The sequence below is a fragment of the Urtica dioica genome, chromosome 6 (genome assembly GCF_054948205.1).
Source record: "Urtica dioica subsp. dioica isolate 48M chromosome 6, U.dioica_male_clone48M_v1_H2, whole genome shotgun sequence".
Taxonomy (NCBI): domain Eukaryota; kingdom Viridiplantae; phylum Streptophyta; class Magnoliopsida; order Rosales; family Urticaceae; genus Urtica; species Urtica dioica.
Window position 1 is genome coordinate 2,752,121 of NC_142761.1, and position 26,031 is coordinate 2,778,151.

At 34.6% G+C, this 26,031-nt stretch overlaps 2 protein-coding genes across 3 annotated transcripts; one reads left to right on the forward strand and one right to left on the reverse strand.

Annotated features, from left to right (window-relative positions):
- Positions 1-12,146: 12,146 nt before the first annotated feature.
- LOC149392893 (tubby-like F-box protein 6) lies at positions 12,147-15,916 on the forward strand. 2 transcript variants are annotated; one of them, XM_089616862.1, is made up of 6 exons: positions 12,147-12,782; positions 13,868-13,955; positions 14,090-14,219; positions 14,606-14,785; positions 15,097-15,576; positions 15,676-15,916. In XM_089616862.1, exons 1-5 carry the CDS (start codon positions 12,450-12,452, stop codon positions 15,557-15,559), a joined length of 1,194 nt encoding a protein of 397 aa, XP_089472988.1. In that variant the 5' UTR covers positions 12,147-12,449; the 3' UTR covers positions 15,560-15,576; positions 15,676-15,916. The 2 variants fall into 2 exon arrangements, with proteins under 2 accessions (XP_089472988.1, XP_089472987.1); XM_089616861.1 differs by having other exon boundaries at positions 12,152-12,782; positions 15,097-15,572.
- A 5,047-nt stretch (positions 15,917-20,963) lies between these two features.
- On the reverse strand, positions 20,964-24,385 carry BMY3 (beta-amylase 3). Its single transcript, XM_089616835.1, has 3 exons — positions 23,984-24,385; positions 22,555-23,037; positions 20,964-22,190 (listed from the first exon to the last, which is right to left on the reverse strand). Exons 1-3 carry the CDS (start codon positions 24,224-24,226, stop codon positions 21,333-21,335), a joined length of 1,584 nt encoding a protein of 527 aa, XP_089472961.1. The 5' UTR covers positions 24,227-24,385; the 3' UTR covers positions 20,964-21,332.
- Positions 24,386-26,031: the final 1,646 nt, after the last annotated feature.

The window sequence follows — 26,031 nt, forward strand, 5'->3', positions numbered from 1 at the left end:
TGCCCAACGACCTTTCAGTAGTCCAAATGCCCGCTCAATTAGATTTTTACATGAAGAATGTTTCATATTAAAATATTCTTCGGCTGTTTCGGGTGGATGCCTCCATTCCGTCAAATGGTATCTTTGTCCTCTATAATGTGTCAAGAAACCTTCACCTCTAGGATTTCCAACATCACATAAGTAATAATATTCTACATAGAACATTCAACAATTATATTGAAATCTATTAGACTATCTATATTACTATGCAAATAATATTTTAATATGTACCTTGCGGGATTCGTAAACCATGCGGTTTAGATATTGCATCTCATAACACTCTCGAGTCTGCTGCAAAACCCTCCCTTACAAGCATTACAAAAATGAATTCCATGTCTCGTGAACACACTTCTAACACATTCGTTAAAATTCATTCTTTCTAGATCGATACATAGGTCTATCTTCAGCGGGTACGTGCACCTTAATGTGAGTTCCATCATACAATAATTTTTTTAGTTACATGTACAAATAAAATGATCACATACCATTCATAAGCACATATAATTTAAACCTTACTTGGAACAACTTTCATTTTTCATCTGTGACGTTTTCCATGAATGGTTCTGGATTTTTGAATAGATGTTATATGCAACTTTAGTGCTATTTATGTAATTTATTTTATTAGTTCTAGATAATCCATGCTAACTATATTGTTTGGATTTGATAAGATGATAGTATTAATTTTGTTTCACATTACATATATGTATTTTTACGTTTCAAATAATTCATTATTTCAAGTAATTACCTACGTAATAATCATCTAAATATTTTATAACATTAATTTCAACTCAATAGACAATTTTATTGTTGTTGCTGTAATTATCAGACAATTCATAGACAATGTTGTCAGAGTAATTAAACTATTAGGTAAATAATATGTGTAACAAAATGATTTAAAAACCACCATTTCTGAAAAATTTAACTTTATTTACGATTTTTGGCGCTAAACAAGAGAAAACAAGCTTGAATAGACCGGGAAACGACGAGAATTAACGATAAGAATTGGAAAATAATTAGAAATGGACTGATCAACGCCGAGATCTGGAGCTTTTCTTCTCGACCTAATTCTGAAAATTGGGTCCAATTTTTTAATTTATATCCTAGTTTCATGTAACATTTACATTGCAGTAGTGGACCGAAAATCGGACTTCTCCAAACTGGTTATTCCGGTTTTCACGAAACTCTTCCGTTTTTGTTCATATCGTTGTCAAGAGTCATTGGGTCATGATTTGTCTCGCGAGAACCAACCGGTAACCCCGGTAACTCAAACTTTGTATTCTTCTATAAATAATCATTTAATTTGAAATATAAAAAGCCAAGGTTACCTATTAAGTCTGGCAGCTTCTTTTCCCATATTAAAAATAAAATAAAATTATTCTCATTGACAAATATAATTTCAGTAGCCACATAAAAAAATTATACTGCTAATAATAACTTCCTACATCATAAAATTTATTGTTTTTGTTTGTGACCTTTTAACACATCTTTTTCAAAATTTTGGGATCCCTGAATAAATTTAGGTTGTCGCAATCTGGTTTCAGAACTTTGATTTTGATATTATGGCCCCTAGTTGATATTTTGTTGCAATTAGTCCGAGTCACTTAATTCCACGATTTTTAGATGAAATAATCATATTACTCAGATGTAATAAATGGTTTCTGTTGATGTTGTTAAAAATTGATTATATATAATCTACAAGTAAATACTAGAAAAGTTATGATTTCGTCCAAAACTTAGCAAAGTAAGTGATTTGGATTGAATTGTTATAGAGCAAAAGTTGAGGACCAAAATCGTCAAAATAAAACAATAAGTGCCAAACTAACCAACACAAAGGCTTAGAGACATATTGAGAGTATTTCCCGTATTTTCCTTTTTCCTTTTTCTTTTTTGAAAATCACATATTGGATGTGTGAACAAATTAAAGTGATAGCATTTATTAAATGAATTCTTATTAAATTGCATGGAATTTGTTCAGATGGAACAACGTCACTTGCTATATTGGACAATATTATTGAATGGGGATTGGAAGATTCGTAAGTGTTGTAAAGAATAAAATTATCTTGGATACTATGGATATATATATTCTTATACTTTCAATCGGTCAAAGCTATTTTGTAATAAATAACAAATTACTTTGACAAAAGATGAATAAATAAATAAAAGAAAAAAAAAATTAGACAGTTTTCAAATTAAGAAGATAGCAACAATGGTAAAAAAGATACAATGGTTAAAAATGCAGATTTCATATATACTCATCTTATCAAACCAATAATCATGTATTTTTTTTTCTGTAGAATAATATCGATAATGGATGGTAAATATACATTAACAATGTTATGGAAACAAATAATTTGCTTACGAACGTTAACAATGGTCGCCAAGTTTCATCTTTCCTTCGCCAATCTCAAAAATGCAATTTCTTCTAGCAAGGTCTCCTTAGTTATAATTGGTTAAAAGTAAGAGATTAATTTTGAGTAATAGTTTCTATTTTAGGAATTTGTTCGTTTTAATGTCCATGTTGTTTTGTTTAGTCTAGATTATATTTCAGGATGTTTAGCCTCTAATGTATGTTGTGTTGTTTTTGTGTCTTATAGATAGATTTTGTTCATATTTTTTAGTTTGAGTTTTTTGTTCACAGTTCAATCACTCGAATGTCTTTTTCTAAGATCGATGATTCTCAAACGTTTTGATTTGTATATGATTTTTTAGAGTATTTAGAAAAACTTATCGAATCGCTCAAAATTTTTTGTGATCTATCTTTTATTCACTCCAAAGTTCACACAATGTTTTTATTGGATTATAATCGCTGTCTTTAGATATGATCCTTCAATGTATGCTTTTTCTATAGAAAATATTTGAGCTAATTTTATGGAAATAAACACGTGCCAAAATCAGCAATTTTTGTCCAATATTGATATTTTTTATCTGAGTCGAATATTGATCTTTTTCATACAATTTCTTTTTCTATATTTTATTTTATTTTATTTGGAGAACATGATCCACTCTTTTTCATATATATATATATATATATATATATATATATATATATATATATATATATATATTAATTATATTCCCATGTGACGAAAATCATAGTCCTCTCATTAAGTTTGTTGTGGGGTTTTGGTAATTCATAGATTCATTCGTTCGTTCAGTCTTTTCAGTGTAGTATTTAAAATAAATAAAAAGCAATAACCATAGTCAATAAAATGATGAATGAATAAGGTCCATCTCGATTGTAGGAAGGAACCTCTCAAAAATAAATATAACGTCATAAAATAATATTTATGTATATATATATATATATATATAGGAAGGAATGAAGCAATATAAATAAAAATCGAATGCATCCTCGCGTTGTCAGATTTTGAGGATTCTTATTTGATTTTTATCGACAAAAAGTCCGTTTTCTTTATTGAAATTTGACAAACACTACATGTTAATTTGTGGCACAATTTGACTATTAATACTAAGCGTTCATTTCCAATAGATAATTATATATATATATATATATATATATATATATATATGTAATTAAGTTATAGATTGAACACTAGATATTAATTACATGTCTAATATTACTAACATGATTGTTATGGATAATATAATTTTCACAACTTTATTTTTGTATCTTTATGTTTGATCGAAATGTTCGATTTTTTTCTTCAATTTTCAGAAATATTTGACATTTCATTTCAGTTTAATATAAATGACACACACCTCCTCTAAACATATGTTATACCGCAAATATCACAATTTTCGTTTATTTTTTATCAAAAAGAAAATTTGAATTTCTCTAAATGTCTTTGATAAAATAAATATTTATTTATTATTTTATTAATAAAAAAAAATCAAACTTCTCTTCATAAAAAAATTATTAACTTTTATGAAGAAAGATTATTATTTAATTTTCTATACATATAAATAGAAAATAAATAGTTATTTCGTTGATGGTATTTTTTAGAGTTAAAAAAATATAAAAAATAAATAAAAAAGTAAAAATACGTGTCATTAATATTAAATTGAGATGGATTGGTATTTTTAAAAATAGAGGTTCACATATTTTTCCGTGTGCGCAATAGACGTTGGTCAACTTAAACACCTTTACAAGTCAACATGTATGTGAATGATAAATTTAGCATTAAAAAAGGTAGGTGCGGATTGTGATCCACATGTCCTTTACATGGTAGGATGTTATAAGCTAGAAGCTTCTCCAATTATATATATAATTTGGCGTCTTTCAAAAGTACCACCCAAAAAAAAAAAAAAAATTATCCAGAAGAAACTACCTTGAAACTTGGTTGGAACTTGGAACTACGCTTCTGAATAGTTTTTAAAAAAAAAAACTATACTTTTGAAACTATTACACTTATTCTTTTATCTCATGAGGTTTTGAATCATTAGATTTATACTAATGCTTTTTTTTTCTTTATCATTATAGAAAATTAAAGAAAAAATCATTTAGAACTAATAAATTAGTTAAATAATCAAAGGTATAATTTTTTTAACAAAATAATCAAAATTACGGTATTTAACTTTTTTTTAACACTTTCAATAAAAATATTTAGTTAAATATATAATTAACTTATCATCTAAAAAAAATGTATTGGTACTTGATACTTGCATGTTTTTATAGATTTTAACAATTTTATTAGTTTTAGATAAATCTTAACTATTTTGTAAATTTATTAGTTTTAAATTTAATTAACTGTCAATTTAAGAAATTATAAAAATTATATAAAATACATAATTTTCCTTACTTAAAATTTGTTGCAAACATATATAATTTTAACCATTTCAGAAAATGAATAAATAAAAAACTATTGTAAACTAAAAAATTTAAATCCCTAATCAAACCTTATCCAATTAAGCATTTTCTAGGCAAATTTCGATTTAGACAAAGACTATGAGATTGAACAACCGACAGACAAAGCCCTACTCCTAAACATCCACTTTGCAATTTCACATGTACTTCAGATAACAAATCACATCTATGCCTTAGTTTATGATCATTTAATTTATAACAAAAAAAAAAATTTGAAGTGGTGTATGTTATTATTATAGGAGAGAATTAGGGATAACATTCTTTAGTTATACAATTCGTAATATATCTAAGTCTCGTTTCGAGAGTTGAGAGACAAAAATACTTTTAGTGAGAGAAACTGTAATGAGAGAGACATAGTTTTTTTTTTTCGAGTCAAGAGGCATAGCTCTTCCTTGAGGCATCAACGAGCTTGGTTAGGTCGAGATCTCTTCAAATGGTTGTAGTGGACCAAGATATTGGCCGATGACCTATGTTAATTGCGTTTGGAGCTAGTTGGCGGCGAAAGGCAGGTTGACGGCAAAAGATTGGCGCAAAATGTGAGTCAGCGACAAGGATCGGTGGTGACGGTTTGTTGAACACTAGCACAAAGACTCTTACTCGAGAGCTCTTCTAAAGGACTTTGCTCAACGAATTATCTTGAGGATTTTTCCTGATGACTCGGCTTGAGTATTTGACTTGAAGATTCGTCTTGAGTAATTCACTTGATAATTTGACCTGAGGACTTTATTTAATGACTTTTGTCTTCAACTTTGGCCTTGTAGGCTGGACTTGTATTACGAGTCTCTTGTATCATGTATTGTCATTTTTTTTTAGGTAGGAGTGTCTTTTTTTATTTTTATTTTTACGATTTTTAACATCTTCCATTTGATATTTTTCTTCATTTTTTTTGGATTTGGATATGTGAGAACTTGACAGATAATAATAAAAAAATATCGGGTTAAGGACATTTTATAATAAAAAGTAAACTTCAAAACATAAATGCTGTAAGATATAGAATTTAAATTTAACCATATTAAAAATAATTTTGGGGGAGTTAGATATATAGCATATTTAAACTCTGGTACGTTGATTTTACTCGAATTAAAATAGTTTAAATTAAAGCAAGACATATATACATCATACTATGAAAACATAAACATGTGTGAGGCTATTTTTTTAATATATGATTAAAACGGTTTAACACCTACTTTTAGAAAGATTTATCTAAATTATTATTATTATATATTTATGTTGATATATACATACATAATCACCTAGTAGATTGTAAATAGTTTTAAAATGTATTTACAAATTTTTATTTATTTAGAAAAACACTAAAGGCTTTCTGAAAGACGATCACATCACACTGTCCCAAAAGCTCAGCTAATAAGTGAACTCTAAAGTTTACGAACTATAAGAGAAAGAAAACACTTTGCGTACATTAATCATATTTTAGATTCTCTCCAAAATTGAAGGACACGTATTTTCCTAGAAACAACCATGTAAGCATATATGGAGTGATTATAAACCATACAATTTTCAATGATTCTATATGTCTTATATATACCCATTAAACTTGATCACCTTAAATCTGAATTAAGTCCACTAAAAAAATTAATTTTATTGCACTCATAAGATCTGTAGTTTGGTTAGCACACCTAATATATTGGCTAACGTTGTAATTTAAGTGTAACAAAAGTTAGTGTTTTTTTTTTAATTAAAAAGAAAATAGTTCTTTCTTTATAGCAAGAAGACACATAGAATGAGATGTTTGGTTCGCTTTTCTTTTCCTCCAACCTTGTCAACCATTGGATTCCCTTCATATTTATATTAATAAATATAAATAAGAAGACTTAAAGCAAGTCGTTTATCATCCAAAAGATTGAGAAAATGCAATGCGTGTGAGCATGTTGAACAAATAAATAAATAAATCTACGAATTTTAGGTAAATAAATTAAGAAAATATGTGACACAAATTGAATTAAAAGTCTCACGTTAAATACTTTTATACTAAAGTAGCAATCTAATATCCAATAAAAGGTAACATAATTTAATGAAACAAAACTTGAATCTTCGTAGGCCATCTATATCGATCATCAACCAATAACAAAACCTAAATAATAATAAAAGGATGGACTTTCTCTGTAGGTTGTAGTTTTTGGCAATGTAGCGATAATTTTTTTTTTCTCATTTACAAATAAATTGTTGTAAGATTTAAAATATTGATATCTACCGATATATAAATGATCCCATTTTCCAAAGATATCACATACAAATGAAAATTTGGATCTAAAAAAATATTTATATGTGTTCAGTGTTCACTCAAATAATTTCTTCAATTCCCTTACATGAATATAAGAAGTTGTATGTGTTAGAAATCTATGAAATATGTCCACGTTGTGAATCTCATACAAGACTTATTTGTAATTTTCATAAATTAAAGACCTAGAATACAAGCGTTAGTATTAACTCTCTATCTCTGTCTCCCTCCCTCTCTTTATATATCTCTCTCTCATTTGATAAATTTTAACTAAACGGTTGTTGCGGCTGTTGTTGACTTATTTTTTATTGCAAATGTGTCTGGCAACATACTCTAAAATATATTGAGACATCTTTGTCTCTGTCTGCAGAATTGCATTTTTCGCAAGTTTCTTGAAATGCCAGAATAATTCGCGGAAGACTTTCGACGTTTATTCTTTTCGCGTGAATGGGTAAGGAAACCCTTGATTGACTTCCATATGTGTTTACTATAAAAGCCAAATGCTTCACCCTTAGTAGTTTTGACACATTCATTCACACAGTTAGAGTTCTTAGACGTGCAAGATCGCAGGACTGAGAAGCTAATTGTGTGATGTGTGTGGTTTGATTCTCTATACACTATTTCAGTCATATTGAGTGTTAGAGAGTTGTTTGAATTTTATGATTACGTGTTTGAAGCTTTCACGTGTGTTGATATCGAAGATTACCAAATAGTGGATGAGTGTTTGAGAATATAATTGGGGGGATCTCAGATTCAGGGGGAATCTGATTTAGAATTCACGGGCAGTAATATGAAAAGGGCCTTGAAGCGGAGATCGTTCATATAATTCAATTGTTGTATTATTGACTACTTATTGGTTAGTGAATTTCCTTTCCACTGGGCACACTGCCTCCAGAGTACCAGAATAGGTGACGTTGCACCAAACTGAGTTACCATTCTTTGTGTTTTTTACTCTTACGCACTGTCTTTTATATAATCATTCCTTTGCATCGGAACAGATTGTCGCATACATTGACTCTACATTGTGTGCGACATATTGTCTCTGACTAAACATAATTTCAATTGGTATCAGAGCAGACACCCAGATCTTAGGGTGTGATCCGTGTGTTGTTATTCCTTTTTGTTTATGATGGATAATACTAGGGAAGGCGGATCCGTTAATTGTTCACCGACTCTTGATGGGACGAATTATGAGTATTGGAAGGCTCAGATGAATGCATTTTTCAAGTCTGTCATCAATGGTCTCCTCCCACCATCAAAGATGACAAAGGTGTGGTCACTTCCATCAAACTTGAGAAAGAATGGGATCCGACAGAAGATGAAACTACTCTCGATAACCCTTGTGCTCTTAATGATATCTACGATCATGTTGATAAGAATATCTCCATGCTTATAAACACATGGAGTGCTAAGGAGGCATGAGACTTTCTCGAAGTCGTTCATGAGGGGACTACCAAAATGCGTAGCTCAAGACTCTAGCTCATCACTACTAAATTAGAGGAAGAGACTACTCCAGAGTTCAACGTTCATATACGCGATGTTGCTAATGAGTCATTCTCTCTTAAAGTTCCTATGAGTGATGAGAAACTTGTTCCAAAAATTTTGAGATCGCTTTTTTGAAAGGTTTATTATGAAGAATATTGCTACTAAAGAAGTGCATGACATTTCTCAAATGAAATTTGATGAGCTTATTGGGTCTCTCATGACCTACGAATTGTCTCTTCCCAAGTCTGAGAAGAAGAACAAGGGTTTGGCTGTCAAAAGCTCTATCACATATCGGAGGGAGCAAGTATTGTCTGATACTGATGATGATATTAATGACACTATTGCTTTGCTTGCAAAAAATTATAACAAGGTGATGAGGACACTTAACAAAATATCTGGGAAGAATGTCATGCCTGTTGTTAGAGACAACCAGACTCTACAACAGTATCAGAAGGGAGGGAATACTCTGAGAAATACTTGCGATGGAGACAAATTCAATTCAAATAATGTATCAAAGCTAAATGAATCCAATGTCATGAGTGTGAAAGCTTTGGGCATATTCAGAATGAATGTCCCAACTTTCTAAAGAATCAGAAAAGAGGTTACAATGCTACTCTTTCCGACGATGAAACTGATGAAAGTGAATTCGATCAGATAAGCAATTTTGTTGCCTTTGTTGCTTCTATCACTAATTATAACTTTGTTGAACTCATTAATGCTCTTCATTCTGTTAATCTTGTTGATAATCATATTCCTACTAATGATGATGATGATGAGCTCACTGATGAAACTCATGTTGAATCTTACCAAGTTCTTTACTCTAAGTGGATAGAAGAATCTCAAGCTCTGAATAAGCAAAATGGAATGATTAAGTCCCTCATTGAAGACAAGACCAGGTTGTTGGAGACTAATGTTGATTAAAAATGTGAAGTAAGTCGTCTCACTCAGAACTTGAGAAGATCATAACTTGAGAAGATGACCAAATAGTCTCTCATTGAAAGTACTCCATGAAAAAGCCTCATCATGTGTTTTTTCCCCATAATATGGTATTTCTTTCATTCGGCATCGCTCCCGGAGTACGCTTTTGATCCATTGGAAAGTCTTCTAAGAACATGAAAGGCCCAGGCTATAATCATGGTGCCTTTAGTTCCAAGACCATGTTTGTTCCCCCATTTAGAAAAGAACTGGACAGATGCCTCCCAAGATGTCTCCGATAATTTGTTCTGACATGCGTCATCAAAACTATAATCTAATCAGTCTTTAATAATAAAAATATATAATTCAGAACTTGTATGTTTATTAAAACAATAATATTATTTATGTCATATTATAAATGATAATATCACCACCACAAAAATTGTATTTAACCTTTTTTATCGGTGCTCAGTCAAGAAAGCACCGGTAAAAGTTAATTTTGTTAAACTTCAAAAATTAAAGAAATTCAAGGTAAGAGACAATAACAATGTTCCATAAAAATATTAATGATAACACTGTTTTTTTTTTTTTTAAAAAAACGTATTTGGCATGATATGTATAAAGGTAAATACAATATTGATCAATTGCTATATTTATTCTCCTTTTGGTTAGAGTTAGAGGTAAAATTTTGATTTTTTTTTTTTTTTTTTTGAAAGGTAAAGCTTCAATTACAAATTAACGCCGTATACTATTATATTTATTAGATCTATTTACCTTTAAATGTAACAATCATAGCACGAAGAACGGAGAAAAACATAATAAACAATGTATATTGTTAAGCTGCAATTATACATATTTGTTTTGTATTTTTACTTTCTTAAAATTTGCATTCAATTATAAATATATCAACTTAATTTATGTAGAACATTGCACTCTTATATTATAAATAAATAAAAAGTTTAGAGTTCATGTTTTCTATCATTTGCACCTGATGACTTGGTTAAGAGAGTTATACGAATATATATATATATATATATATATATATATATATATTATTTGTTCACATATTATATATTTTTTATTTGTTAATCACATAACTATTGAGAGAGTAGATATTTTTAAAGAGTTGCAAAAAAGAGCTATGTCATCATATTTTGTGTACCTGTATTTTAGAAGAGAAAAAAATAAAACAATTGGGGGAGGAAATGAAACAACGCAGTACAATGGAAATTTAATCAAAATAAATATGTGTGGGTCAGCAAGTATATCACAGTCAATGAAATAAAGAATATAGTGCTACAATGATGTGTACAAAGTTTAGTATATATAGAATGTCGTCAATTTTTTTTCTTTGCTTCTCTTATCTAATAATTATACGAGTGTATATAAGATTAATTATACGAGAGTTTTGATTAAGACCAAAAACTTAATGTTTAAAAATGACACTATTAAAAAGGCTCTATTTTTTCCCTAAAAAAAATGCTCTATTTTTTTTAATCAAAAGGGCTCTATTATATGTAATATATATATATATATATATATATATATATATTTATATATACATATAATCATAATTGATAGTTGGGTCCTACTCTTCAATCACCTACTCTCTATACTCTCTATCTCAATCAATTTCTAGTTGAAACTTGAAACCCAATAAATCGTAATAAAATATTACAACTTTCAATTGACAAAGCTTCCACACATTTTCAAAATTTCCATTAATTATCATCAATGACCTTTAAAAAAAATTATGGGCCATTTAATGGTATTTTTCTTCTTCTAAAAAAATGAGAAATTGTCATATCTATCACCATTTCAATAACATTTTCCAATAATCCACTCAAACATAATTTTGCCAAAAAATATTATTCGGTTTTATGTTGAAAACCCAAAATACTCTTCACTTTAATATTTCTTACATTTTGATCAAAATCCAAAACTATTAATATTTATCTTTATTTTGAGAAATCGGTGAGGGTTAGATTTTGAATAAACTCGGTTAGGGTGAGAGAAAGAGAAATAAAATCAATTAAATGAAAAAATAATTAATAAAGGTAAATATTAATTGAGTTTTGTTTTTTGATCAAAATGTAAGGAATATTAAAGTTAAAAATATTTTGGATTTTTCACACAAAATCAAGTAGTATTTTTTGCCAAAATTAATTTTTAGTGGATTATTGAAAAATGTTATTGAAATGATAGTAGATGTGATAATTTCTAAAAAAAAATTGTATTTTTCTTGCTTTAAATAATACTGTTTCAATGATGAATAGCTACCAAATATGCTAAGAAAGTTAGGAAATAATAATTGACTTTAAAGCCATGAATATTGTAGTGCAAGCAAAGGTTTTCAAAGGACATGCATACTATTTTTACTTTTTTTCAGAATTCCATCATCTTTTTTACGAGTATGATAATTAGGAAACTCAGCTATAGAAATACGATGATATCAATGAAGTGGCCAAAACATTGAATGTCTAATTAAATATGATGAATTTATTAGCAAAGTGGATAATTATCTTACGAATATCAGAAGATAGATATTATTTGGTGAGAGCTTTTTTCCTCTTATTATATTTTTTTTTTTACTTTGAACTTTGAAGATTGATAAGTAGAAAAAACTCGAAAACTACAAAAAAATAAATTAAAAAAAAAAGTACTTACCAACTAACTCGAACGCACTCCAATAAAGACTCTCTCTCTCTCTCTCTCTCTGGAATAAATAATAGACTATAAATCGAAATAATATCGGCAATAAAAATCAGGCAAACTAACACATGACACACCTCATTAAATTATATTTATCTTTCTTCTTTCCATTCTGGTTATGAGCTAAGATATTAATTATTTACATTACATTTACACACGCACATACACATTTTCTGCTCTATATCTATAGGTTTTCGTATATCTCTCTATATACCAGCCGATCGAGGAAAAAAAATGTCGTCGTCGATAAGGAGCATGATTCAGGAGATGAGGATCTCGTCGTCGTCGAGATCTCGACGCGTGATGTCGGACGGCGGAGCTCCGGCGAGTAATTCGCCGGCGAAGGAGATCGAGGACGGGCTGAGGCAGAGCTGCTGGGCGAACATGCCTCAGGAGCTTCTCCGGGAGGTTCTGGCGAGGATCGAGGCGTCGGAGGAGGCTTGGCCGCCGCGGAAGAGCGTAGTGTCTTGCGCCGGAGTCTGCCGGAGCTGGCGGCGGATCACCAAGGAGATAGTCGATACTCCGGAGGTTTCTGGTCGATTCACGTTCCCGATCTCGCTCAAGCAGGTTTGAAAATATCTGATTTCTCGCGTTTGGCAATTTTTGTGACTTTTGGACTTCTTTTTTTTTTTTTTTTTTTAATTACGATTTGAGCGAGGAGATTCAGTGTTTGTGTAGCGATAAAATGTGTTTTATGGACTAACTGTTGTAATATGAAGTTTCTTTTTTTAGAATATTGCTTTTTAGAGGTTTGAAGTTATGTGTGATTTGATTTTTTATTTGTTTGAATTTACACTATGTTTATGATAAAGTAGGCTATTTTAGGATCTTTTGGTCATGAGATTGTGTAAAAAAGAGGTTTTGATTTTAGGCTGATTTTCTGTTATAACTGTTGTATTTGTTTGTGATTCAGTTTTCTGTGTGTTTACTGCGCATAGTTTAGAAGAATTATTGGGACTTTAAGCAGCCTTAAAGGAGACGGAAAAAAGAAAAGAATTTATTTATTTATTTATTTTTTGCAATTTTTGTAATGGTTGGTTCTGTGACTGTGTTTCTCATTCATTTTGGAAGTTCGATGTGAGATCGTTTGTTATAACTTATGCTCTCTGTTAAACAAAATCCAATGCTTTTATGATGCTAGTTCTCTGGATCGTTTGGGATTGCTTTAGAACTTGAATGACTTTCACACTGATATATAATTTTAACTATCTGCCTGTTGGCGAATCTCGCTGATGTCATTTCAATGTGATCTTTGGGATTTCCACACAAATTTTGGCATTTTCCTCCGCATCCTTGGCTTGCGGCGTTTATGAAAGGAACTACTTGGTAAATTCCAGTTTTTCGGGGACCACTATCATGTCAATGGTGCTTGAATCTATAAATTAATAGTCATTTTTTCGTGTGTTTCTTGAGTGGAGGGTTTGTTCTCTAGTGTGCTCCACTGAGTTTGATAATGTGTTTGTTGGCCAGGGATTCATCTTAGTGAGAAGTGACTCACTTTCGATTAAGCTAACCTGAAATTTGGACAACAAATTTATGACGTATCGTTGTATCTGTGTATTTATATTTTTTTTCTTCTTCTTCGCTTGGATGCTTTTGACCAAGTGATTTCTCTGTTTCTTAAACGAAGTCATGCGTTTGTTTTTTTGCAGCCGGGCTCAAGGGATAGTCTTCATAAGTGCTTTATAAAACGAAATCGTTCCACTCAGACGTATTTCCTCTTCCTCAGTCTCACTAATTGTAAGCGTTTTCCTTGCCAAGTCCAATTTTCCAATGCTGTATGTCTGTGTGCTCATATTTTAGCTATTACCTTGTTTTTTTTTTCTTTTTCTTTTGTTTTGGGATTATCTAAGTTACAAAGATCTTTATCACAGCACTGACCGACGACGGGAAGTTCCTTCTTGCTGCTCGCAAGTGTAGGCGAACTACGTGTACAGATTATGTCATCTCTCTGAACACCAACGACATGTCCAAAGGAAGCAACACTTATATCGGGAAACTAAGGTTTGCTCTAATGAAAAAAAGGGCTATCTAGATATATAGCCATATGAAAATTCAAGTTTTTCCATATAACCAACCTTTGGTAAATTTGAAGTAGATAGTCACGAGATTTTATTTACAAAGCTAAAAAGACATTAATAATTGTAAATACTCGTGGGTAATTATAAATAACCATCGGTCTCCAAAGGGCATAAATGGAATGTTAAAAACGTTCAAACAATGCCACATCACCATAATGACTATTTACTTAAAATTTCCAAAAGGTTGGCTATCAAGCAAATCTCCAAACTTTGATGGCTTAGTTACTCAATTAATTGTAAAAAAAAATCTAGATGCTTTTTTGTTTTTCCTTCACGGTATAAAATGGTGACTCAAGTTTATCTTTGTAGATCGAACTTTTTGGGGACCAAGTTCGTAATCTTTGACGGACAACCGCCTCACGCGGGAGCGAAGATCGCGAAAAGCCGCTCCACTAGGCTAGTAAATACGAAGCAAGTTTCGCCCCGGGTCCCAGCTGGGAATTATCCGGTGTCTCACATCTCGTACGAACTAAATGTATTGGGATCCAGGTAAAAAAAAAAATTCTTCCCATGTTTCTCATCATTTTGTGCGAAAAGTTAAAAGATAAATTGTTAAGTTCGGACACCCGGCGATTAGATTTATAAAACAATGGAAGGAATGATTAATGAAGTTGAATTTGGATCATGATAAGTCTGCATAATTCAAAATACCCTTGCCAAGTTGGTCTTGAGATGAAACCTCGTGATATCCCCGATTCAAAATTTAAATGCCTCTCCCTTCTTATAGTCTCCCCTTACTTATGGGTTTAAGCTTAACACAACTTCTAATTATTCTATCTAAGATCCTATCTGGTGAGCAGGGGTCCGAGGAGAATGCAGTGTATAATGGACGCGATTCCGTCATCGTCGATCGGGCCCGGAGGATCAGCCCCGACCCAGACGGAGCTTTCCACCGCGAACCCGGATTCCGTTTCCAGCACGTTCTCGTTCTTCCGGTCGAAATCGGTCCGATCGTCGGAGAATCCCGTCTCCGGCGGCGGCGGCGGCCTCGTCCTGAGAAACAAGTCCCCGAGGTGGCACGAGCAACTCCAGTGCTGGTGCTTGAACTTCCACGGCCGAGTCACGGTCGCCTCCGTGAAAAACTTCCAGCTCGTGGCTTCACCCGAGGACGGGCCCGCGGGGCCCGAGCACGACAAGATCGTCCTCCAGTTCGGAAAAGTCGGGAAAGACCTCTTCACCATGGATTTCCGGTACCCGATATCGGCTTTTCAGGCGTTTGCGATCTGCCTCAGCAGCTTCGACACCAAGATCGCGTGTGAATAGAAGATTAAGAGATGTAAGTAAGTAATTAAGTAAGAATGACGAGCATCGCCACATTCCTATATAGTTTCTTTTTCTTAACACGGTTTTTTTTTTCTTTTTTTTTCGTCTGGTGTCAGGATCGATCGGCTTGTTTCTTTGAAAATGAAGAGGGAATTGAGGATGTTTCGGAACTTTTGCAAGCCTATCCCGTCGTGTAAATATTTGGATGTTCTTGTAAATAGTAGTAACCATATTTATATAAAGAAGTATTTGTCCGTCTCTGTCTCTTCTCATGGCATTGAATATGTAATGCTTAGGAATGACAATTGTACAATATCTCTTTCACCATTGTATTCCAGTCTGGATTTGTTGGGGTGATTTTTGAGCCTTGCAATACTTCTTCACTCTCCAAATTGTGGCTTAAGAAGTTCGGGAAAAAAAAAAGATACAAACCTTGGGGTATTTGCTCAAATCATTCTCTCTCAACGGACTTGTGGATAATAAAACTCATCACATAATTTAAAACCCCCGTTTGGTAAGGTAAACCAGTTTTGATTCAACTGAAACTGACCAAATCCATGTAAACTTGTACTTTAGAGAGACTCGTGTCAGTTGAACAGTTTTTACCTGTTTATATATTTCACGATTGAGCTTCGAAGGAGATTTGCATAGAGAAATCGGGAAGAAGAAGATTGAAAAATGAATTTTCTCATTAATAAAAAAGGAACGTTTTCAAACTATATATAGTCATCGAACTTAATAAAACGACAATAACAAAACGACCACAAACTAACAAAACGACCTAAACCAAAACTCAATCCCAATACTCCCCCTCAAGTTGGAAGGTAGAGATTCTTGACGGACAACTTGGAGATAATAGAAGTCAGCGTCAAAGCTGGGAGAGGCTTGGTAAAAGCATCTGCTAGCTGATGGTTAGTGCGCACAGGCAGGAGCTTCAAATCACCTCGTTGTAAGTGATCTCGGACAAAGTACAAATCAATCTCAATGTGCTTTGTTCGTTCATGGAACGAAGGATTGGAAGCAATGTGCATCGCTGCCTGGTTGTCACAGAACAGAACAGGTGAACTGCGACAAGAGATATTGAGATCTCGAGTAGCTGTTGCAACCATATTATCTCAGAAGTTGCAGCTGCCATTGCTCGATACTCAGACTCAACTGAGGAGCGTGAGACTGCATTCTGTTTCTTTGACTTCCAAGCCACCAATGCTCCTCCCAAGAAGACACAAAAACCAGTGACTGATCTCCGAGTATCTGAACACGTAGCCCAGTCTGCGTCTGAAAAGCCTTGCAGCTGAGTTGAAGAACTTGCAGGATAGAATAATCCAAGCCCCGGAGACCCTTTTATATACCTGAGTAAATGATGAACAGCCTGTAAGTGAATATCACGAGGTGCTTGTAAAAATTGACTTAAAGAATGCACAACATAAGTGATATCAGGACGAGATATAGTCAGATATAATAAGCGTCCTATCAAACTTCTATAATGCTTAATATCATCAAGTAAAATCCCAGAGTCAGAATTCAAAGTGTGTCTCGGATTCATGGGAGTAGTGACATGTTTGGAATCCAAGAACCCATAGTCCTCAAGAATTTGTAAAGCATAATGTCTCTGACTCATTACAATGTCAGCCTTTGATCGAGCAATCTCAATCCCAAGAAAAAATTTCAATGGACCAAGATCCTTCAGCTTAAACTTGGTGTGCAAGTAAGGTTTAACCTCATCAATGATCAAAGGATTTGGACCTGCAACAATTATATCATCAACATATAACAAGATAGCAACAAAACTATCATAAACACCCTTAGTGAAGAGAGAATGATCAGATTTTGATTGAACAAAGCCATGAGCAACAATGGACTAAGTGAAGGTAATATTCCATTGTCTTGATGCCTGTTTCAACCCATAAATGGATTTATGCAATTTACAAACAGGTTTAGGACTAATATGTCGTTGCTCCCCCTTGAACAGAATAACCTAAAGGCACCTCCATATACACTTCCTCAAAAAGATCACCATTAAGAAAAGCATTATTGATGTCTAGTTGAGCTAAACACCAATTTTGAGAAGAAGCTAAAGCTAAAACAACTTTAACAGTAACAAGTTTAGCAACAGGAGAAAAAGTATCCAAAAAATCAATGCCTTCTCTTTGATTATACCCTTTTGCAACAAGTCTGGCTTTGTGCCTAGAAAGAGTACCATCGGCATTGAATTTATTTGTATAAATCCATCTGCACCCTATGGTTTTCTAATCATAAGGCAAATTGACAATAGACCAAGTCTTCTTGTCTTCCATAGCTTTGAGTTCTTCATTCATAGCTTGTCTCCAATGTGGAAATTTACAAGCTTGATGATAGAATTGAGGCTCAAAGTGATCAGATATAGAAAGAATGTATGATCTATATTTTCTAGACAAATTATCATAAGAGAGAACATTAGAAAGAAGATGAGGAGATGGATTTTGTACACCTGATTGGTTGCAATGAAAATCTTTCAGATGAGTTGGTGGTGCTCGTGGCCGTGTAGATCGTCTAATTGCAGTAACCGGTTCAGGGGAGTTGGCAGGCTGAAGAACAGGCTCAGATCCTGAGCTGTGTGTATCTTCATTGTCCCTTGGCTGGCCTGAGTGTGCAGTTTGATCTATGGAATCTGTGAAACCCATAGGAACAGGTAAAACTAGATCCGGGAATGGATCAACTTGGGTATTGTTAGTCTTATAACCATGGAAAGGAAAAATATGTTCGTGGAACACAACATCCCGAGAGATAAACACTTCCCTAGTAATCAAATCAAGCAACTTATATCCCTTAATGTTAGGAGAATATCCTATGAACACACATTTCCGAGCACGAGGTTCAAACTTAGTTCTATGAGACTTTAAGGTAGAGGCAAAAACAAGGCAGCCAAAGACTCTTAAAAAATCATAATCAACATCCTTAGCATATAAAATCTCATAAGGACATTTTTGTGAAAGAATAGGACTTAGAGTTCGATTAATTAAATAAACAGAAGAAAAAATACACTCAGACCAATAAATAATGGGAACCTGAGATTGGAAGTAGAGTGATCTAGCCACATTCAAGAGATGTTGATGCTTGCGTTCAACCATTGAATTTTGCTATGGAGTCTCTACACAGGAAAATCGATGAACAATACCTGTCTTAGAAAAAAAATCAGAAAATATTAACTCTTTGGCATTGTCAGATCTAAAATGTTTAATAGTTGTGGAGAATTGATTAGAAATCATGGCACAAAAACGAGGTATAATGTCATGAACATCAGATTTATTTCTCATTAGATAAACCCAAGTAAACCTGCTACAATCATCCACTAAGGTCAAGAAAAACTTGAAACCTGCATGAAAAGTAATAGAGTATGGACCCCATACATCGCAGTGTATGAGATCAAACGTTTTACTTGCTAAATGGTTATGAGAAATAAAGGGAAGACGTCTCTGCTTAGCTAAATGACAAATGTAACATGGTACATTTTTATTTTCTGAAGTAAAATGTAACTTGTCTCTTAGGATGTCGAGTCTTTTGAAGGATAGATGTCCCAATCTGTTATGCCAGGTGTGAGCAGTGACATGGTTGATGAAGTTTTGTTTCTCACTTTCCAGCACATACAGATCATCAACAATCTCACCCTTGCCAATCATCTTCATCAACTTGATATCCTGAATGATGAAATCACAATTAGAAAAGGTTATGGTGACCAAGGAGTCTCGTGTCAAAGCACTGACTGATACCAAATTAAACTTGAAACCAGGTAAAAACAACACATCTTTGAGCACTAGATTCCTAATAGACACATCACCATAGCCATGTATAGGAATCACAGTTGGTTAGGAAGAGTCACCGTGGAATTATGCAGAGGTTTAAGGTTATGAAAGAATGATTTATAAGCACAAATATGTCTAGAAGCTCCTGCATCTAAAATCCAGGATTTATAAGAGTGCTTAGAAGAACCTGTACTGTTGGTATAACAGTATAAACCTATAGACATAGTTATCATGTTGATGTTGTTAGAACACTCTGGTGCACTCGGAGAGGTGAGCTGGTTGGAGAGAGCGCTGATCAACTGGTGGATTTGATCAGTCGTGAGATTTGCCATAGCATTAGGTGTGGTTCCTGGATTGACTTCAGTGATGCTTCTCGGTCCTTCTGCTGTGTTGGCTTTGAATCTCGACTTGTAACCTGGTGGAAACCCATGTAGTTTGTAGCATTTGTCCACCGTGTGACCAACAAGCTTGCAGTGAGTGCAGATAGGGCGTTCTTTCTTGTTGTTGAAGCGTTTCTGATCATATTTAATTGCCATTGCTGTCGAATTTGACAAACCTAGGCTTCCAAGAACATCATTACTCGGAGATCTTTGCTTCTCCTGTTGTGTGGCCATGGCAAAAACCTTATTGATTGAAGGCATTGGAACCATCAGAAGTACTTGACCGCGGACATTGTTGAAAGACTCGTTCAGCCCCATTAAGAACTTCATTACATACTCATCTTGCACGAAATTGACCAAATCCTTTGCTCCTCCACAAGAACAAGGACAATCAGGTCTGAAATCGGCAAGTTCTTCCCACAGGCTCTTCAATTTGGTGAAGTACATGCCAACGGTCATCTGATCTTGTGCGAGATTCATGATCGCTCTCCTTAGCTCGAAGATTCTTGGTGCGTTACTCTGTTGGAATCGCTCCTCAAGATCTTTCCAGATAGCCGTGGCTGAGTCGTTGTAGATCACGCTAGAAGAGATTTCCTTGGACACGGAATTAAGCATCCACGCAATGATTATATCATTGTTTCTCTTCCAAGAACTAAGGCAATTTGGCTCGGAGCTACTTGGCTTGGTGATAGATCCATCGACGAATCCGAATTTGTTCTTCACAGACAACGCGATCTTCATTGATCTCGTCCATGTCGGATAGTTGTCTCCTGTGAGAGCAGTAGTGATAAGAATTTGACCTGTGGTATCAGTGTGATGCAAGAAGAAAGGATCTAGGGTTTCTTCGTTGATCGATCGCCGCGATGTGATTCCCGTCGCCGGAGATTCCATTTCAGAATCTTGAGTCGCCATTGAGGATGCTAAGATGATGATGAGAAAAAAGAGGAAAAGAGACGGAAATTCTGCTTTCAGACGAAGATGGAGATGAGCGGAGCGAATTGCTCTGATACCATTTCACGATTGAGCTTCGACGGAGATTTGCAGAGAGAAATCGGGAAGAAGAAGATTGAAAAATGAATTTTCTCATTAATAAAAAAGGAATGTTTTCAAACTATATATAGTCATCGAACTTAATAAAACGACAATAACAAAACGACCACAAACTAACAAAACGACCTAAACCAAAACTCAATCCCAATAATATATAGATCAACAATTCATTATGTTAACAGAGAGCCTGGGATGAAGTCTCAATCAAGCGCACTTATATGCAAAATCATGTTTTCATAAACACTCGCATGTTCAATCAAACAAAGCAATATATTTGTGATTACATATAAGAGCTCTGATTCCCACTAAAACATGGACAGGCTTTTAAGAATCTTCATACACACATCTTTATACTGATAGATATCATATGCGCTTCTTAACTAAAAACTGCTAGGAAGTACACACTTTTACAGAGTTTCACTTTCACCTGATGAAAAAGCCCTTAACACTACCTTGCTTACACCACAATCATGTAAGAAAAGAAAGGAATACAAAATAAGGTTTTCGGTGGTGACGCGTATATTTACAAACCTGTGTAGGATAGGAAATTCTTTCTATTAACACCTAAGCTGTCTGCATTTTTCCGGCCCTCGACGACGGAGAAGCCACGAACATCCTCTCTCCGTCCTCCTCGTCGGCCTCCGGTTCACTCAGAGCTCTAACGAACTGAGCGAACGCCGAGAAATGCTCCGGCGAGAAGAACTCGACCCCCATTCTCTGGTAAGTGAAAACCTTGGCAATTCTCTCCTCCCCAATCAGATTCTCCGTGATCTGCCCGAACCCGACGCGGGACTCGGGCGCCGCCGAGTTCTGCCCCGAGACGCGGACCCCGCGCTTCCGACACGCGGCGGCGATCTGCCGGAGTAAGCGCTCCGGCGACTCTCCGGCGAGGTCCATCCCGGGCAGGGCGGCCCGGGCGGAGCGGGCGGTGAGCACGGCCGCCACGTCGTCGTACCCGTCCCTGTGGCAAGTGTTGTAGAATCCGGCGGCGAGCTCGGCGGGGTGGGCCCGGGTCCCGCTCCATTGGTGGACGAGCGGGACCCGCGCGGAGATCTCCGGGCCTGCGGGCCCGAGGGCGGAGGAGGCCGCGGAGAGGACTCGGTCGGCGTGGGCCGCGAGCTGGCTCGAGTACCAGGAGAGGAAGAAGTTGCCGTACGGGGTTTCCCAGGATCCGCCGAGGTCGCGGAAGAATCCGGAATCGCACGGGGATCGGTGGTCGTACTCCGGGGCGTCGTGGGGCCCGCCGAGACCCCACAGTGGGTTCCCCGCGGCCTCGGCGTGGCTCTTCAGGCTGGCCAGCATGAACTTGTCGTAGCACTGAAACTCTCCGGCTCCGCCGGAGGCTCGGCTTTTTCCGGCGGGCTTGTGGTGGTGAGAAGGGTAGCAGAGCTCTCCGTCCGGTCCTAGTCCCACCGTGACACCCTGTAATCAGATCAGAAGCGTGTGTCGGTAAAACTGTTTGAAATAGCTCAATTATACAGATATTAAAAACATAGCCAGTTCTTCCTTTCTCTTAAAGGTTTCCGAGTAAATAACATTAGTCGTTAATAGTAATTTAAATAAACCAAACTTCTTTCTAAATTAGTCTTTGATCGATTTTTTTTTTCCTTCTCAGAACTTCATACTCGCAATCGACAGCTTTCTTAAGTAAATTACATTAACTAAAGTTGAGCTAGAAACTTAATATAGATGATCCAAACGGGTGATATGCCTAGCCCGCTATAAATTAGAAATCTCATTTTAGCATATAAATTACCATAAGTAACAAATGTTTCTGTCAACTAACCTCCACGATGGGTCCAACGGCAGACAAGAACGAGGACTTGAAGCTCTCGCAAAACTCCCCGTAGACTTGGAGAGGGGTTTTCCCGTCAAGAACGGGGAGATCGTCGACTCCGATCGACAAGCAGTCCTTGAACTGCCGTCCCGACCGGTCGGTGAAATAGATTCCGGGCTCGGATTTTCCGGCTCGAGAGACCCACTCGGGCAGAGGAATCTCCGGGTTCTCCGATCCGTGAAAACAGAGAGAAGCGTGAATCTTAAGGCCCGCGGTTTGGACCATCTCGGCTAGGGCGAGGTAACCCGACCAATCGTACTTCCCGGGCGATTCTCTCTCGACGATTCCCCACCAAATCGGGACCTCCACGCCTTCCACATCCAGAAGTTTCAGGACCTTTAGGCCCGCTGCGATAGCTTTCGCGTGGTTCACCCCATTGCAGCTTGAAATCACGTCCAGAGGCAATCCGACGTACAGCTTTACGCGATCAATCTGCAATATTTTAAAAAAAATATATATATACACACTCAATTATACTGAACATTTAATCATGAATTACAAGGAATGACCTTTAAACTTTTGTATTGCCACCAGGAATGACCTTTAAAGTTTTGTATTGCCAACAGGAATAACCTTTTTACCCAATTTTCTTATTTTTATTATTGACGTAAAATTATATGATTTTTCCATACTTGCCCCCCCTTGGTAAACAAATTTGTTCATACCCCTGTTTTTTTTTTTATTATCATATATGCTTCGCCTACGTTCAAATTCTTGCTCCAGCACTGATTGCTTAGCAGTTCGTGGTCAAGATAAAACTGAATAGCGCAGAATAAAAAAAAAGACGAAGATCTTATATTACTAGGTTCCATAGAGAAATTTAAAAACAATTCATCTTGCAATTTCTGACAAATAATCAGTCACATGTTATCTACACTGATTAGTCGGGGTTTTTTTTTTTTTTTTTTAATTCAGGTGTTATTTTTTATGACGACTAGCTAGATGATTAAAAACATGAAGAGAAAAAAAAAACATGGCACAAGAGTACCTTGAATTTCTTACCTGAAATAATTCGTTCTAATTTTAAAATCAAACTAATCTCTCGTTTCTCTAATATGTAAAATGGAAACTATTTATAAAGCTTTCCCTTTTTTCCAATGTTTTGTTCATATAAATAATATTAGGAAATAAAATAACTGTACATAACGACTCGTCAGATTTACATCAGTTTTACACACACACGTACACATTGAATACAAATTTATCAGCCAAAAAAAGTACAAATACATATAGATCAGAATTGTGAGAAAAAATCTGAAGCAAACACATGCATTTTAGACATTCATGCTAAATTTTCAAATTTGAAATTCGAACTTTTACCGACAATAGAGAAAAATCGGATTTGAAAACGAGATATTTCAATTCAAATGTAACTTACCGATTCAGAACTTTTCGTGGACTTCAGAGATTCTGTCTGTGCCGGCGGCGATGCCACGGCCATCGGAGAAACGAGCCTGAGGCGAGCGTTTTTCCAATTCCTCCTCCGATCGAAGCACAGCCTGGTCCTCAATCTCAGAGCTCTGACTCCTTGAGCCTCCGAGCCACAGAACCCTAGCTCTGTGGGCGCCAATTCCGTCGGCGATAGCTTCGATTGCGCTGTTCCAATCAAAGAGATCTCCATCGCTGTCGATCGTCAAAATGAAGAAGAAGAAGAAGAAGAAGAAGAGAGAAAATACGGCGAGAAATTTATGAGGAATTAAACGGAAAACGAAAGAATATGAAGGGAAAAAGGGAAAAAGCTCGTCACTTTGAAATTCTCAGTGAAGAATAAAGAAAGTCTCTTAAACGTTATAAATAGAGAGAGCGAAATAAAACTAAAAAGAAAAATAAGAGACACGCTTTTCTCTTTTTTTTTTGTCTTTTTTTAAAAAAAAAGCCAACAGAATTTTACCACGTGGCATTCTTATACCGGCAGCTAGACTTTTCAGCCTCGCATTTTTTACGTGTTTGGATTATTTATTTATTTTTAGTTATTATTTACTCTCCTGTCTTACTTACCCAAAATTTATCCGTTCTGATTAGGGGAGTGGATAAATTAATTTGTTTTAATCAGAAGATAAATAAATAAAACATATCGACTTTTTGTTTTCAGAGATTGGAATTGAAAGCATGTGCTTGGTCGTGTGTGGCAACGAGTGAGATAAAATAGGGTTTTAGCTTAATTTAAATCCATCAATTTTTAAAGGATAAGCAAGACACGTGTCATTATTATTTCTTTATTGGAGTCAATGAATCGTAGACCCTATAATTAGGCACATATCTTATTCTCAATCATTCAACGGTTCAACCTAAGGTCTAATTTAAGGAAGTATTTCTTCGTTTTAGGCTCTATTTCTTCTCTATCATTAATTCATTAAGATTGATTTATGTACAGCAAAAAAAAAAAAAATATTATGTTAATCCTAAATTTATTGATATCAGATTATTTATAAGCCTGAATCCACAACTGTACATAACATCTAACATCGTATGTGTATGATCCTATATTTATATAATGTCCTATTATATTTTTCATTGGAGTCATGCGTATATATTAGATAATTATATCACTTCTTACTGAAAAGTTTCATACATATATCACTTTCCAGGAAAGGAAATTAAGTAGATAATTATTTGATTTAACAACATTGTAATTTTTATTAATAAAAAATAAATTTATAAATTAAAGAAAAGTGGGGGTCAGTTGTCAAGCTCTATGTTGATCAATTTATTATCCTATGGTCACAAAGAAATGTAGAAACGTAAAGACTCAATTATATCCAAGTTGTATCCTAAGTGGATCATATATATAGTTGCATATTATAGTCAATATTATTTATAAAATATATATATATATATATATACTATATATTTCAAAACTGTCGTAAATTGACTAATATGACGTGGCATCAATCCGTATATGCAATGCTTTATAATAAATTAGTGAACCATAAATATATTTTCAAACCAAAATTAAGAAACTTGTTTTTAATAAATCCCTTTTATTTTCTTCTTGCACAAATTTTCCTTGGGCTTAAACATGTGGCTGGAAATTCAAAGCTTATTAAAAATGATTTTATAGCATGACTGGTCTTTGGCCAAATAATTTGTGGCTGTTTTTATTTTTTTTTAATATAAGAAAGAAAAAAAAGTCCAAAGTTGGGAAGCAAAAACTAGGCCTCTATTTTACAGTATCATTAATTGGTTGAAAAACTTTCAATGATGAGTTTTGGATTGGTCTGCCACGTAGCGTAATATGAACTGCAGATGCTATGTGTTGCTGACTCATATCCAACAAGGATTTTTGAACAACTTGAACTCAACTGTACAAATAAAATATTGAGTCCATTGTTTTTAGATCCTCTTTCTTTCATTAATTGATTCCGAATCCATGGATAAGAAATCTCATATATATTTTATGTTATTTTCTGAATTTTCTATCCCAAT

What these genes read in the sequence shown, in the direction of transcription:
- LOC149392893 (XM_089616862.1), top strand. Translation starts at nt 12,450, where the DNA reads ATGTCGTCGTCGATAAGGAGCATGATTCAGGAGATGAGGATCTCGTCG. An exon ending in CTTCCTCAGTCTCACTAATT is followed by an intron (nt 13,956 to 14,089) that starts GTAAGCGTTTTC and finishes TCTTTATCACAG; the next exon opens with CACTGACCGACGACGGGAAG. An exon ending in ACTTATATCGGGAAACTAAG is followed by an intron (nt 14,220 to 14,605) that starts GTTTGCTCTAAT and finishes TTATCTTTGTAG; the next exon opens with ATCGAACTTTTTGGGGACCA.
- BMY3 (XM_089616835.1), bottom strand. Translation starts at nt 24,226, where the DNA reads ATGGAGATCTCTTTGATTGGAACAGCGCAATCGAAGCTATCGCCGACG. An exon ending in CCACGAAAAGTTCTGAATCG is followed by an intron (nt 23,038 to 23,983) that starts GTAAGTTACATT and finishes AAAATATTGCAG; the next exon opens with ATTGATCGCGTAAAGCTGTA. An exon ending in CCGTTGGACCCATCGTGGAG is followed by an intron (nt 22,191 to 22,554) that starts GTTAGTTGACAG and finishes ATCTGATTACAG; the next exon opens with GGTGTCACGGTGGGACTAGG.